At 40.2% G+C, this 15,250-nt stretch overlaps 1 protein-coding gene across 2 annotated transcripts in view; it reads left to right on the top strand.

Annotated features, from left to right (window-relative positions):
* The window catches only part of sash1b (SAM and SH3 domain containing 1b), a 66,762-nt gene that overhangs the window by 50,065 nt on the left and 1,447 nt on the right, over window positions 1–15,250 (top strand). For both annotated transcript variants that reach the window (XM_034675509.1, XM_034675510.1), the window contains 16 exons: window positions 2,074–2,196; window positions 2,980–3,030; window positions 3,460–3,509; window positions 6,051–6,091; window positions 6,443–6,529; window positions 6,633–6,745; window positions 7,061–7,162; window positions 9,055–9,187; window positions 9,827–10,230; window positions 11,212–11,286; window positions 11,391–11,531; window positions 11,618–11,750; window positions 12,049–12,218; window positions 12,304–12,510; window positions 13,495–13,645; window positions 14,531–14,662. In XM_034675509.1, the coding sequence (XP_034531400.1) occupies window positions 2,074–2,196; window positions 2,980–3,030; window positions 3,460–3,509; window positions 6,051–6,091; window positions 6,443–6,529; window positions 6,633–6,745; window positions 7,061–7,162; window positions 9,055–9,187; window positions 9,827–10,230; window positions 11,212–11,286; window positions 11,391–11,531; window positions 11,618–11,750; window positions 12,049–12,218; window positions 12,304–12,510; window positions 13,495–13,645; window positions 14,531–14,662 (2,113 nt within the window). The remainder of the gene's footprint in view (window positions 1–2,073; window positions 2,197–2,979; window positions 3,031–3,459; window positions 3,510–6,050; window positions 6,092–6,442; window positions 6,530–6,632; window positions 6,746–7,060; window positions 7,163–9,054; window positions 9,188–9,826; window positions 10,231–11,211; window positions 11,287–11,390; window positions 11,532–11,617; window positions 11,751–12,048; window positions 12,219–12,303; window positions 12,511–13,494; window positions 13,646–14,530; window positions 14,663–15,250) is intronic.

The raw sequence follows: 15,250 nt of genomic DNA, 5'->3' as shown, positions 1-15,250 counted from the left end.
TGAAGTAAGCCTCTGTGTAAGGTTGGTCCTACTGATGACTTCTTGGAACAGATGAACAGGAGTTAGCCAAAGGGGGTGTTATGAGCCAAAAACTATAAATCTATGTTGCAGATGTAAACACCACACAAATGGAAGTCGTGTCTATAAGGCTTGAATGCTATACTGGAAATAATGAAAGGTTAACATCAATTCCCAGAGGCATATCACTTGGTGTCATCAGATGATTGCTGGTGGATTCCCAAACTGATACAGTATTAACTCATGATCTCCTTACATGTTGGATAGCCCTCAGAAATCAGTTAATTTATAACTCCAATAAAGCTCTGGGAAACCTACTGGGGAAAAAAACATATTCATTTAAAGATGATTAAACAAACAAGGTATCCAAACCATCAATGAGCCTGAACTTAAAGGTTTTTACTTTTCTAGACTTAACAGGATTTCATAGGTAGAGAGATCCGTCACTCAGGAGTGGGTTGGATCAAATGGAAGTAAACCAGTGAGTTAACATTTGTGATCATCAGCTGGATGGAAACATAGCTTCTGATGTTCTGTTTATGTCATGTCAAGTGTTGATTTTGGCGCCCCCTGTGGACAAAGTGATACCTCACACTAGGGATGGGCATTTCAAGCCAAAATACTATTCGATAATCATTGGCATCTATTCGACTATTATTCAAATAATCACTCCCCCCTCTAACACACACACACACACACACACACACACACACACACACACACACACACACACACACACACACACACACACAGCTGCTAGCGGGCACGGACAGCGTCTGTCTCGGTCTCCATGTTGGTGTTTCTGTGACATGGCGTGGCGTGTTTGTTTACAGTTAGCATTCTTCTTCTTCTGTTTGCTAATGCGGTTAGCAAACAGCTTTAAGACGCTCTACAGCCACCTTCTGGAGGGAATACCGTATTACAACCGGGTACCAGTAAAAATGATGAAAAAATTGCACTTTTAAAATGAGAAAATATTCAAAGTAACTCTTCGATTTTTACAAAGTGAATGAATAATCAAATATTCAAAAATCATTGTCCATCCCTACCTCGTACCTCTGTGCTGAACTTGTCCTGAACATGTGCCACTCACTCCCTGAGTATGTGCTGTGGAAAAGTTAAAGAACCGTTTCTTCAGCCTGCTGTGTATGACATGGTCTGACACCCACCTCTTTGCAGCTGTTTCAGGCATTAAGAATTACAACATCAAAGTTATCAGTGATGTCGTTGATGATGGTCTTGTTTCCTTTCCTTGATCATAAAAAGGCATCTCTGTTCTTTTCAGTCAGTTTCATTACCGGGTTAAAATTCCCTACAGAGATGTTCAGAGAAGTTAAGGAGTGTGTTGCTGTTACTGACAAAATCCAAAGTACCTGCACTGACAGATTTAAATAACCTCTTCAGTCGGGCACAAGTCTTATTCCTCTTTAGGACTAGAATGAACACATGTGGTTTGTTTCCTTCAAAGGTCTCTAAGGCCATAAAACTCAGCGAAATTCCTCAAATGATTTATCTATTTCATGTCTTTTTTCCACGTAACTTAAAGTAGCACAATCAGAGGAAGCTTAAAAAGGTTACATCCAGAAGAATCTGCTGTATTTCAGGACAAAAGCTCATCGGGCTGAGTGATTCCTTCTTCTTGTGATTTACGGAAGACTGAACCCTGGCCTCTTGAATCAGCTCTCGATGACTGTGAGAGAGCGTAGTGAGAGTCGTAGCTGCGTCACAAGGTACTTCCTCCTCTCTGGGGTCAGGTCTGAGGAGGTCTGAGGAGGTGAGAGGGGTCATCAAGCAGGAAGACAACAAGCTGGCAAAGACTGAGGCAATATCACAGCTGGAGGTCTCTGATACTTTGACACTCCTGCTGCTTTATCTGAGAGTTTCCTGTCTGTTTGTTTTGCTGGTGACCGTACTAAACCTTGAAACAATGGCTTTAATCATTCAGCGTTTACAGTGTTTGCTGCCGTTTGGCATCTTGCTCAAGCACTGTTGGGTGTCGTTTTCCTCTTCTGGTCTCTGGTGATATCTCCTTAAAGGTCTCTTTATCTCTTTTAGGATGGCTCCGTGGGGAACCTTGATGACCTGGTGCAGGAGTATTCACAGTATTACGGCACCTCCCTGAGCGACGTGTGTGAAAGGATGGAGGAGCTACGGAAGCGCAAAGTAGATGCAGAGATGGTAAGAAAAAACCCTCATCAGTCTTTTGCTTAGAAGTTTAGATCCTTACTCATCAAAAATAATCTTATCCTGGCACAATTTGTTAAGTTAAGTGCTGCCATCTTCCTTCTCACTGGGATTATTTTGAAAACAAGTTCATTCACTTTCTTGAAAGATGGGCACCAGCTTAGCATAAGCCTAGAAACACGAGGGAGCTGCTGGTTCTGTCAGAAGGTGGCGAAATCTGGCTGCCAGCTGCTTCAAAACTATCTTATGCATGTACTTAAATAAGTTTGTTTACCAAGCCTGACTGTTTCTCCTTTTTAAGCCAAGCTAAGCCAATCAGCTCGTGGCTGTAGGATCATTTTGTGTAATAAAAACATGATACTGGTATTCATTTTTCATCTAATGCTCTGCAAAAAAATGTGCAAGCATGGTTCTTAAAATGTTGAATATTTCCTTTAACTTAGTGTATTTGCTTTTGTGTGGTTTCAAGTGTCTGTAAATGTTGTGTTTTCACTGTTAGCTTCTTTTGAACACTTTACACGTTTGTTCCAGATTCAGGTTTAAAAATACAAACAGTTCAGTCCCAGTCTCAGTCTGTTTCCTGAACTGAAAGAAGTCCAAACACCTGCAGACTCCAGCACAGCACTAACAGAGGTCCTAACCAGTGGCACAGAACTGTAGACCAGTGTTAGTCCTTATTGTGGGCTGGCAGATTCAGCAAACTGAATATTATTTCTATTTCTGTGTTCTGGTGACACTATAATTTACTCCTCCACTTCCTCTGCCTGTGTGTTTCAGGGAAAGGTTGACTCAGTGGCCACATCACTGCAGCTCCGCTCTCAGCTCCAGGTGAGTGTCCAGTTCTGAGTGTGTCAGACCCCAAGAGGAGAAGACTTCCTCCCCTGTGCGTCAGCAGAGAGGCTGATAAGAGGCAGGAGAAACTGCTTGGTCATTATTATCCTGATCAAAACCAGAGAGGAGGATTTAAAAAGTGACGTTTGAAGGACTGTGATGAAGAGTTGAGACTTATTTGGAATGTTAGAAAATAGATCCTTAAAAATAATTATCTTTTAGTGTGGTTTTTGTTGCCACTATTCTAAGATCTATCACAAACAGAAAAATACCAACATTATTTTTTTTATTACTGTTTAGTTGATTGTAAAAATGGTTGTTATTCGAGTTTTATGGAAAAATATGACTTAAGAGACACAAAGCAGCTCTAAATTGAGGCTTTGGTTCTTAATATATTTAATTATGCTCTTTTTTCATCCTCTGTAGGAATCCCTTGGACTCAGCAGTACCACCTCAACTCCAGAGACAGAGAGAAGGTAAAAAAAAGAACAAAACTAATGAATGACTTTATAATTCAGTGTACGTTCAGTGATCACAGACTCAGTATCACTGACGAGGTGAGGCACTGGGCATCAGTAGGAACACATGATTGGAAGGGAAAGCACCAATAATCACTGTAATGTAACATAACATGACATGGGACTGAAAGTGTTGTGTCTCTACCAACTCCATTATTGTATCATTCTGACATGATGTATCACTTCTTAAGCTGACCTGCTCTTCCTCCTCTATCTCTCTGTCACCTGGTGGACATCTGCCTCTCCTCTGCTTCCTGACGCCCTCTCATCTCATTTATGAAACATTTCTGTGTCACCTCAAACTTCCTTCCTCCCCCCATTGTTTTTCTTTGAGGGATTTCAGAGATGAGTCATATGTTGTCATTGGAAAGCTGAACGTGATAAAGGAATGGGGTCATGACTAATAATAAAGCAGCATATTGCTCTCATTAAGCTTGTTAAAGAGTCTGGTCTGTAACGTTCGCAACTCAGACGGAAACACTTTAGACACGTCGTTTTTTATAGCTCATGTTCAATAAGGTTATGCCACTGCCCCCTAGTGGGACAAGTGTACACTGATGCAGAAGGGAACTGAAACTAGTATAAATAACATAATTAATGTTTTAACATCAGTGTTTTAAGCATTATTTTAGCAGATATCTGATGAGTTTGAGGTTTTTCTTTCTTCTCTGTGAGTTTTTCCAATGAAATCAAGATGAACTGGTGCTTTACATTTCTTGCTTCTATCAGGGTGGGCTTTGTTCACCAGCTACAAAACTTCTTTACTTTAGTAGATATACATTTAAAAGTCATCTATATATGTACATATATAGATATATATTTGTATAGTAGAATTTGAGAGAGGTTGTAAGTGTTGATGTCTCCCTCTGTAGTCCTGAATAGTTTTATTATGAGGATGGCGATGTGGATGGCATAATCATTGTTTCACTTGATGTGTGGCTCTCAAAAGAAATTGAAGCTATAAGATATTTTTGGCAACCAAATCAAAATATTATTATTTAGCAATGATAAGATTTGGTTCCAGAAAATTCTCCAGAAAATGTTCCAGAGACACTGAGTCCCTTTTTAAAAAACAGATGTCAGCTTCTAGATTTCATAGCAATTATTATTATATTTCTTCAATTCTTTATTTTTGTTATTGGACAGCAGTTTGTTAAACAGAGCATTGACATATAAAAGAGAGAATAGTGTTCATTTCCTCTTCAGTCCTCCATTTTTAAAGATTATTAGAGCTAAATACAACCTGGGGGAGACAATATGTATACATTAGAGTGAGCCAGAAGCATTTCAGGAAGAGATAAGTGACAGAAAATTGATCACACACAAATAAAACAAGATTTCATAACAACTTTTGCTTGTGACAAACAACATTTTTAGTGGCAAAGCTAAAGAAGTCAAGTAAAGAAGTAATTATCTAAATAATAAACCACAACAAATTTCTGATCTGTTGGCATCTCATACTCTGACCCAACACCAGCAACAAGTGTCAAGAGAGAGAGAGAGAGAGAGAGAGAGGAGAGAGAGAGGAGAGAGAGAGAGAGAGAGAAAGAGCAAGAGCAAGAGCAAGAGAGAGAGAGAGAGAGAGAGAGAGAGAGAGATGTTTGTTGTTGTTAGTATTATTTTTGTTGTTGTTGTTAGTATTATTATTTTTATTTTTATTATCATTATTATCTTTATTATTCATATATTTTCTTTCTTCTATACAGCTCTGTTAGTTTAACATTGAATCTTATTATTCTGTAATTGTTTATAATTTTGTGTTTTATTTCTTTTTAAGCTTTAGCAATGATTACACATGTTTTCCATGCTAATAAAGCCCTTTGAATTGAATTGAATTGAAATTGAGAGTGACAGAGAGAGAGAGGGACAGAGAGACAGAGAGAGAGAGAGAGAGAGAGAGAGACAGAGACAGAGAGAGAGAGAGAGAGAGAGAGAGAGAGAGAGAGAGAGAGAGAGTTATTGAGAACTGACAGCCCAGAGAGATGTAGATTGAGAGACAGGGTGTGAGGCAGACAGACAGATATAGCTCCCAAACAGTCCAGAGACACGTAGAGTGAGAGACAGACACACAAACAGAGGAAGAGAGAGAGAGTGAGGGTGAAAGTGTGCAGAGAATGCAGAGGCCACGTTAGCGCTGCTGCGGCTGCAAAACCCTGACTGGACATGAAAAAAGGCTCCATTGTTCCTGCGATGGCCGGAGAGCACTGACCTCTGTTCATCAGCCAAGAGCAGCCCGTCTTTTTCATCACTTTTGACTACTTTGATTTCCCCCTCACTGTGATGCCAGTGTCATGAGAGACAGAGCGCTTTTGTGATTCTTTACTTTTTTTATTTTTGAGCTGACGCAAGTCGAAGGGATAGAAAGACATGATCTGGGAGATGGTAGGATAGGAGGGAAAATGAAGAAAATAACTTGGGAAAACAGGTACTGTGCTGCTCCGGGCTTTAAATCCACATCTGAACTCTTTAAATTAAGTTAATGATGTGTTTGGTTTTTAGGTTTCCTGTGCACAAATCCAGCTCTGATGATGGATCAGGAGGTAAATATTATTTGTATTCCTTTTGCATCTGTCATAAACTTAAAACCTGTTGTCCAATCAGAGGGGTGCATTTTTACAGCATTTTATACACTAAATTGAGCTAGAAAAATGTCTGTTTTTTTTGCATGTGTAAGTGATTCTATGTTTAGACAATCAAATATTTGTCTTTGTCTGTAATGACATTGTAGACTGATAGTGTTTTGAATAGTAAGAGCAGCATGATGTGAGAGAAAAAATAACAACAAAGTCATACATTGTCTCTAATATGTAGATATTTATGTGTAATCTGAGATGATGCTGTTTAGATTTAAGTTTCGTAACACTCTAAATCAAAATAAATGTATTTTGCAGGAAAATGGGACGGAAAGAGAAAGAACAAGTCTTTTTGGAACAGTTTTCGAAAGTCACAGAAAGGAGTGATGCGGCAGATTTCAAAAGGTACCAAATAATACGAAAAAATGATCCACAGTAATGATGTACTCTACATCATCTCATTGAAAGGACTTATTCAAGCTGAAAGTTCTTTTTTTTGACCTGACAGGTGATGATGTTGGTTTTGTGGCCAGTGAAATCACCATGAGTGATGAAGAGCGCATACAGCTGATGATGATGGTGAAGGAGAACATGATCTCTATAGAGGAAGCTCTGGCGCGGGTATAATTTGCTCTTTCCTCTCATGTTAAAGTCACAGCTGCTGTTTTTTCTACTTCTGCACAGGTTCAGTAGTTCTTATATAGAGAGAAAATGTTGCTGCTTATCAGTTGTGACTTTTATATATCTCCAAGGGCTCCTTCAATGGTTCTAACTAAACCTTTGGGCAGCTCTAAACACATTAAAACAAAGGAAGTAGTCTTTGTTGTTTGACTGTTTGTTCAGTTCAAGTAAAAACACTCTGTGGTAAATAACAGCCTGTTGACTCATGTGCTCCAGCTCTGCAGCATGTACTAACAGGGTTGTGTTTTGTTGCAGTTGAAGGAGTTTGAGGTACAAAACAGACAGACGTGCAGGTCTGACCCCACAGAGTGGACCGATCCCTCCAGCCCCAACACAAACGAGTCGCTCAACTGCACCGTAAGTCTCTCCTGGTCCGAACGCATCTTAGCTGTGTTTAACGCTGAGTCACAACATCAGGCGGTGTTTTAAGCGCGAAGGTCTCAGATCCATCGGTGCCAAGGCTGCTGAGCTGTTGACAGCCCCTCTCTCTCTCTCCCTATGTCCCTGTCCCAGCCATGAACCAGGGCCCCTCTAAAGCCCTGCAGCTCAGAGCCTTCTCCCAACTGCAGGGCACAGGGCGGACTTCTATTCATCGGTGTCAAAGCGCTAACCCCCTATTGTGCTGCAGTGAGCGGGTGGATTCAGCACAGGGCTGTGTTATGCAGGCCACAGCTCTTTTATGCATGGGTGGGGTGATTAGGGGCTCAGGTTCAGGGCACATTTTTCAGATTCGTCTGGATGGCCTGACTGTTTCTCTTTGCTGCGTGTGTGTGTGTGTTTGTCTCTTGTCACTTGTGATATAGTTTCTACCTCCCCTGCTGTTATTGTTGATTATAGACCATGTTTATGCACATAAAGGTTCTGTTGCACATTCAAACCGGCTCATCAGCTTTCACTCTCTCTGTTGACGTGTATTCTGGGATGTTTGGGCTCATGTTTTGGTCAGAAGATGAAACGGTGGTTTATGATAGAGAGTTCACAAATACCACCGACCTTATTCAGAGACCATCTGCTCACATCGCAGTTTAGGTGATTTCCAAGAAGCTCATTCCCAAATATAGAAAAGCTTTTCTAGTTTGTAGTGAAGCAGAGCATATCAGAGAGCTGTGTGCCTGAGCATCACTGTCCTCTCAACATCAGTGGTTTCCTACCACATGGTTATAATTAGGTTACATGTAGCTTCTACAGCAGGTGTTTACAAAAGCCCCTGCAGCTTGAACGCAGCTTAGAAACCTTTTTTATTACAAGGAGCTGCTACAAGTGGAGTACAATAATTATAACATGCATTATAACATGCCTCTTATACCCCAAACATTCTAAAGAACAAATGAAAATGTGCTTGGTATGATTTCTTAAAATAAGATGTAATAATTAGAAAACTGTGATCTTAAAATTAGCAGGGAAAATTTATTTTAATCAATATTTTATCAGTATTTTAAAGCTGAGTGTCTCAGAATAAGACAGGAATGATAACAATTAGTATTTTTTCACTCAAAAATAGATTTTTGCACGAATACATTTCATGTCATATCATCTTATAGTGAGCTGGATATACTAATATTCAGTCACGTTGTTTTTTAGGATAAGCCAGCTATGCTCTAAAGGAGGTGTTTCATTGTGTGCATGTAGTTTGAGGATTTATATTTTGATCTGATTTAGAAGAAACAGTGCCTGAAAACTGTAACCCACCCTTAAAAAAACAACTTCTCTTTCTTCCTTTCCTTCTTTCTTTCCTTCTTTCTTCATATCCTTCTTTCTTTCCTTCTTTCTTTCTTTTTCTTTCTTTCCTTCTTTCTTTCTTTTTCTTTCTTTCTTTCTTTCTTTCTTTCTTTTATCAATGGAGCTGTTTTCTGATAGATTCTCCAATAAAATGCATTTACTTAAATCAAGTAAAGGGTTTGTCTTAAATCAAGATTATCCATCTTCTACAAATAAGATATCAGCTTGAAAAATGTCTGAAATGTAAAATAAACCTTGTTTCTTCTAAATTAAAACTCAAAACAAGATCATTTCAAGATTGTTTGACTGAACAAGATATTTAAGATGCATTGTCTTACACAAGCCCCTCTTTGTTGCTCAAATGTTACTTGTTAAGTAAATTTATCTTAAATCAAGTGGGAGAAGACATTTAGACTAAAAATGAGACAATTTCACTTGGTAAGATTTTGAGTGTTTGCAGTGCAGTGCTGATTTCCCTCTCTGTGGTGGGACAAATGTTTTATAAGAAGTGTCTCTGCTCTACCCATCAGCCCTGTGACCTGTCAGACAACGAGCAAGAGGAGTCTGTTACATTCAGGAGACTCCACAAACTGGTCAACTCCACCCGTAAGGTGAAGAAGAAGCTGATCAGGATCGATGAGTCCAAGAAGCCCGGAGCAGACGGTACAAAAACCCCTACAGGCTAGAACTCATAAAGCACACAGTGGTCATGGCAGCTGTCTAACTTTTCACCGTCCTGTTTGTGATGCAAAGCCAAGATCTAAAAACCAGGGGGGGTTTCCAGTAATACCTCACTGTGTATTCAAACAATTTGTCCACCTGAGACAGCACAGTGCTGAATGTGACGGAGAGTCTAGACAGAGTTCTTGTAATTGTGTTTTCTGTAATGACTGTTTGACTTTGCAGTTGTTCGAGAATAACAGTATTTATTCTGTGTTTACTGGAGTTGTTAAGTCTTGTAGAATATGTGTTTTGAAGAAAAGCTTTTCTCTGACATCTTCCTGACATATTCTCAACGTCTGCTCAGCAAAACATAAAATAATCAGTGGGGGCAGCAAATTATCTCTGCAGGCTGGGAAAACCACTGAAACAATTCACTTCTGGAAACTGCAACACATCAAAAACGACTCAAAACTGGGAGCATAACAGTGTTTTAGTTGAGATTTTAATGCATCAAAATTGTTAAATTTGAACATTACTTTCAGGATTACTGAGCTAGTTTGTTGTAGAAAGCATGACTAGCTGATACCTCTAAAAGGTTTACATGTTTCCATTTTATACCCCCCTCTTTTGACCCTGCAGAGAGCGTAAACACAGACAGTCTTCCCTACGGAGATGCTGCTGCCTCCCTGTACTCGGGTGTGCAGAAGAGGCCTGCTGTGTGCCCCGTGGATGCCCTGGCTTCAGCTCTGCAGGAGCACCTGGCCTATGACAGAGACTCTGACAGCCTGACCACCTCCCCCTCCTCCAGCAGCCTGGACACCTGCAGCAGCCAGAAGATGTTCCAGGCCTTCAGAGAGTCCGGCGGGGGGAGCCCTGTTCGCCAGGAGACGAATGTAACAGGAGAGGTGGGGGAGGCAGGCGAGGGCAGCAGATCCTCCTTCTCTGAAACGGACGCTTGTAATGACGAGGAGCACAAAATCGCTCGCTCGCTCACTGACGGAGAGCTGCGTCACCGGATCCTCAGCCCAGTCAGCAACCACGGGGTGAGTACAGAGGAGCTACTGTTGGGACGTTTGTATTTGGGAAGTGATTAGTTTTGAAGCCACTGCTCCGACTTAATCAACGTTACCCTCAGGCAGTGAGTGTAAGTAAGTAAGCAAGCAGTGAATAAATCATTGGGATAAGCTTTCTGCTCAGAGACGAGTTTGAAAGTGATACAAACTATCACAAAGAACCCCAATCCAGCGCAGGACGTTCTGTATGGCCTGAAACCTGGTCTCACTATGATCATACATTAGACCCTATGCTCTCCTATTGTTATTTTTATGTCCAATATAGACTCTGTGGTTGTCTCATCAACGCTTCATCAAACTGAAACCAATCAGCTAAGTTTAGAGCTTCAGTGAAAAGAAGAGACCATCCTTTCACTTTTGTATATTTCTGTCAAAGATGTGTGTAGATGTTGTGAATCAGTGTCTCAGTAATGATAATAATAATCTTTATTTATACAGCACTTTTCAAAACAAGGTTACAAAGTGCTTTACAAACAAGAAAGAAACTAAAAGACAAAGAAAGAGAAATGTGAGGAAGAAAATAAAAGAAGAGAGGTAACAGCAGAAAGAAGTATAGAGATATAAAGGAAGATAAAAAGGTTATGACTGATAACAAATAAAAGGAAATAAAACAATAATGGAAGAATAAAAACAACAAAAGATAAACATTAAAGCATTTAAAAGATCAGAAATATAAAATATATACATCCATCCATCCATTATCTTGACCACTTATCCCGTTAGGGGTCACGGCGGGGCTGGAGCCTATCCCAGCTGGTTTCAGGTGGAAGGCAGGGTACATCCTGGACAGGTCGCCAACCTATCACAGGGCATAACAAAATGTCAATTAATAGAATTACAAAAACCTGCCAATGAAACCGCCTGAAAAAGGATAAAAACCTGTGCTCATGAGCAGTGATGATAAAGTGTAATCTAATCCCAATCCTCACCTTCATCTCTTCTTTTCAACAGAGAGCTTGTAGCTTTGGAGGATTTGACCTGACCAGCCGCTCAGTGCATGCAGTCAGCATCGATCTTGAAAACACTGTATGTATCTTTTTCAAAAATGAGAGTGAAAAAGTAGGATTCAAAAAAAGATGAACTGTTTTGATTTATTATTTGTCTTTCTCTTTTCTTTGTCTGTAAATCAGAATAAAGATGGAGACGCTGGCAGAGATCCTGTGAAGTCTCCGGCGACATCTCGCATTTCCCTCGGTAAAAAAGTGAAGTCTGTGAGAGAAACGATGAGAAAACACATCTCCAAGAGATACCACAGCTCGCTCTCTGAGCAGGTATTTATCACCATCACTGTTGTAGATTATCTGTATGGGTTATGTTTCAAGCACAGGTGATCATGTCTTTGTTCTCTGCGTCTTAGTCGAGCCCAGACCGCATCTCCAGCTGCCCTCACTCCCCTCACACAGACTCTGACTCTTTGGAGAAACCCAAACTGAAGCTGGGAGGATCCGTAGAGAGCCTGAGGAGTTCCCTCAGTGGACAAAGCTCCATGAGTAAGTCTGCGTGTTTCCACGAGACAGATCTGGGTGGACTTGTAAATAACTCTCAGTGTTTGTTTGAACGTGGCCTCAGAGCAGCAGATGTGAGGTTTTTATCAGGAGAGGGTTTCAAGGTCATGAAATAATCTTTGTGCTAGTCTAAACTTTCAGGTTTTATTGTTTGTCTGTCTTGAACTTTGTGTAATGTTTGGCACTTGAACTCTGCACGGTTCTGTGAGAATGTGAAAAATATTTTCAACACGTCTTTGACTCTGACTGAAGTGTCTCATTTGTCCTCTGGTTGTTTGTGTAGGTGGTCAGACTGTGGGCACCACTGACTCCTCCAACAGCAACAGAGAGAGCGTGAAGTCAGAGGACGGGGAGGAGGACGAGCTGCCTTACCGTGGACCCTTCTGTGGACGAGCTCTCGTTCACACTGACTTCACCCCGAGCCCTTACGACACTGACTCCCTCAAACTGAAGGTATAAAACTCATCAATCAGTAAACCAAACGAACACAGTGATGAGCTTATAAGACACTGAAGCTCCACTGTCCTCTTTCTCACAGAGTGGAGACGTCATAGACGTTATTAGTAAGCCTCCAATGGGTACGTGGATGGGAATGCTCAACGGGAAAGTCGGCACCTTCAAGTTTATATATGTGGACGTCCTGAACAAAGAAGAGGTGAAGCCCAAGAAGACGCGCAGAAGGAGGAAGGCCCGACAACCCAAACCCACGTCTGTAGAGGAGCTCCTGGATCGCATCAACCTCAAAGTAATAAACACTATAGATTCAATGCTGCTTGTTCCCCCCTCTGCCTGAAGTGTAAAACAGAAGTAGCTACTCTAACTCACTGCCTCTGGTCTTGCTGGAAAAAACTAAGATTCTGGCACCTCATAGGTCAAGAAATTAAGAATATCTTAGCCACTAATCTAGAAAACAACCCATTATGTATGCTCCTTGGAACACGAAATCGAAATGTTACTAACAAATCTCAAAGAAATCTTTATAATATTTTAACATTTTGTGCAAGGAAGTGCATACTCTTGAACTGGATAACAGACAAAGTCCTAATACAACACAGTGGCATAGATTAATCCTTGAATATGTCTCTCTTGACTACTTAATTTGTGTGTTGCATTCTAAAGACGACGTATTTCTTAATTCTTGGGAGCCCTTTATCTCCTATACTGGAGGGAATGTTTCTTCTCTTCTTGTTAGGGGGTTTGTGTAGGACTAAATATGTACATATGTTTGTAGGATGATGTCATACCCAGGTCCCCCTCTCAAGTTTCAATTTTTTGCTGGATTTGTGAGCTGAGTGTTTTGTTTAATTTTTGTTCGTCCTTTTGTTTGTATATATATATATATATATATATATATATATATATATATATATATATATATAAAAAAGTAATAAACACTAACACATCTTTCATACAGGAGACATTTTTATTCCCAAATATGTACAACCAAGAGAAAAAACAACCCTGATGAATGACTGTTTGAAACTGGTCCAAGTTTTATCTAAAGAAATACATTCTCACTGATAACAGAGTCGCAGTTGCCGCTTCATATTACATGCCAACCATGAGATTCTCAGTTAGCTTACCTAGAAGACTGGATAGAAAGGGAGAGCTAGCTGTACTGAGAATGTAGATATGGCAGAGGTGTTCATCTTAGTTTGTTTGGGTTTTTGACAACATGATAGATTTTTACTGATCTGTTTTTTCATCCTCGATCCTCCTCTCCTCACAGGAACACCTTCCCACCTTCCTCTTTAACGGTTATGAGGATCTGGACACTTTCAAGCTGCTGGAGGAGGAGGACCTGGATGAACTGAGCATCAGAGACCCTCAGCACAGAGCGGTGCTGCTCACCGCCGTGGAGCTGCTGCAGGAGTATGACGGTGGGTCAAGTAATCATCAGGGTGTGACATCTCACCTGAGTACTACACAATGCTCGAAAAAATACATTTAATTGAAATATTGCAAGAGAGTAATTTATGAAAAATGACTTTAAATAAAAGGTTACATGATCCACCTTTTTATGGAAATTTATAGACTTGCAACTAAGTTATGTATCAATCAATCAGAATTTATTTATAAAGAGCTTTTCTTACAATGCCATTGTAACACAAAGTGCTGTACATAAAAACAAATTAAAATAGAATAAATTTAAAAAAGATATATATAAAAATAAAAGTAAAAAGACCCCCCCATCCTAATTCCACCCCCAGCCCCGACCCCAAACCCACCCCACAATCCTCAGGTTAAGAACGCAATATATGCAACAATAATAAAAATAACAATACAAATAAAATAAATAAAGAAAAAAGAAGTTGCTGAATGAACTGAGGAAACGATCTCATGATATCTTATGAGGAAACGCTGGAGGTAAAATAGGATGTTAAAACTCAACACAGGAAATTAAAGTCACCAAGATAAAATACATTTCTAAGATAATAAAAGACTAAAATATTAAACCATTAAAAGAAAATAAGATGCTATACTTAAGATAAATAAAATATAATTCATAAATAAAATTAATTCAATAAATAAATAAATAAAGTAAGGTGAAATCAAACTGTTATAAGAATAAAACTCTGTTCAAAGTGAGACTAAAAAGGTCGGTCTTGAGTTTGCTTACAGCTCACAAATTTCAAAGTCTAGAAATATATCAAGCTCTGATATCTTCAAAAGAACACTCACCCCTGCAGAGCTTTTCAGCCGTTTGTTCCAGAGATCATAAGATGTGACGGTCTGCCCTCTCTTGGTTGACTTGTGCATTGCAGGAAGCAGCGACCCCGAGCGTGGCAGTCAGTCCGGAGGCTCCCAGGAGAAGCTGCTCCTGGAGCGGCGCGGCCTGGTGGGAGACTCCCCGCGGGACTCCGGCTGCTACGAGAGCAACGAAAACCTGGAGAACGGTAATGACAGCCTGAGTCGCCTGTGAACTCCTCTCTGCTCTTCTTCTGCCTCGTTTTCACTAGAACACGGACTCGCCTGGTCTTCAGTGTTTCTTAATGCTCAAGCATTCCAAGCCGACAAAATCAGCTTTCATTCGCTTCTGGAAAAAGACTCTACTCTTACTTCTGATGCTCTTCTTTTTTTACAAGCATCCTCTTCTTCTGTTTCTGCATCATTGAATCAAGCAGTGAGTCGCTTTTTGTCTCTTTAGTGCTTTTGGGAATTGACACTTCTTGCCTTTCATCATGAGTGTTAAATTCTCCACATAGAAAGAGAAAGTACTACAGAGTTCTCTTAACTCATGTGAAACTGAGCACTGACCTCATTAGACATTAAAGCAGCTGTAAGTAAACTTAATGTGGAGCTGCTTGTTGGTCTTCTCACATGTAGACCTGCAGCTGTGAGCCGTGTGGTGGTTTTTGCGTTTGCTAAAAATGTGACCGTGGAACCGATAGTTAGAAAAAAACCTTTGTCAGTTATTGCAGTACACATTTACTGTGAATGCTTGCTTTATTCATAGCTATACCATGCTTATTGTGTGAAGGTTT

The sequence above is a fragment of the Notolabrus celidotus genome, chromosome 22 (assembly GCF_009762535.1).
Source record: "Notolabrus celidotus isolate fNotCel1 chromosome 22, fNotCel1.pri, whole genome shotgun sequence".
Lineage (NCBI taxonomy): Eukaryota > Metazoa > Chordata > Actinopteri > Labriformes > Labridae > Notolabrus > Notolabrus celidotus.
This window is presented reverse-complemented; position numbering and strand designations above follow the sequence as displayed.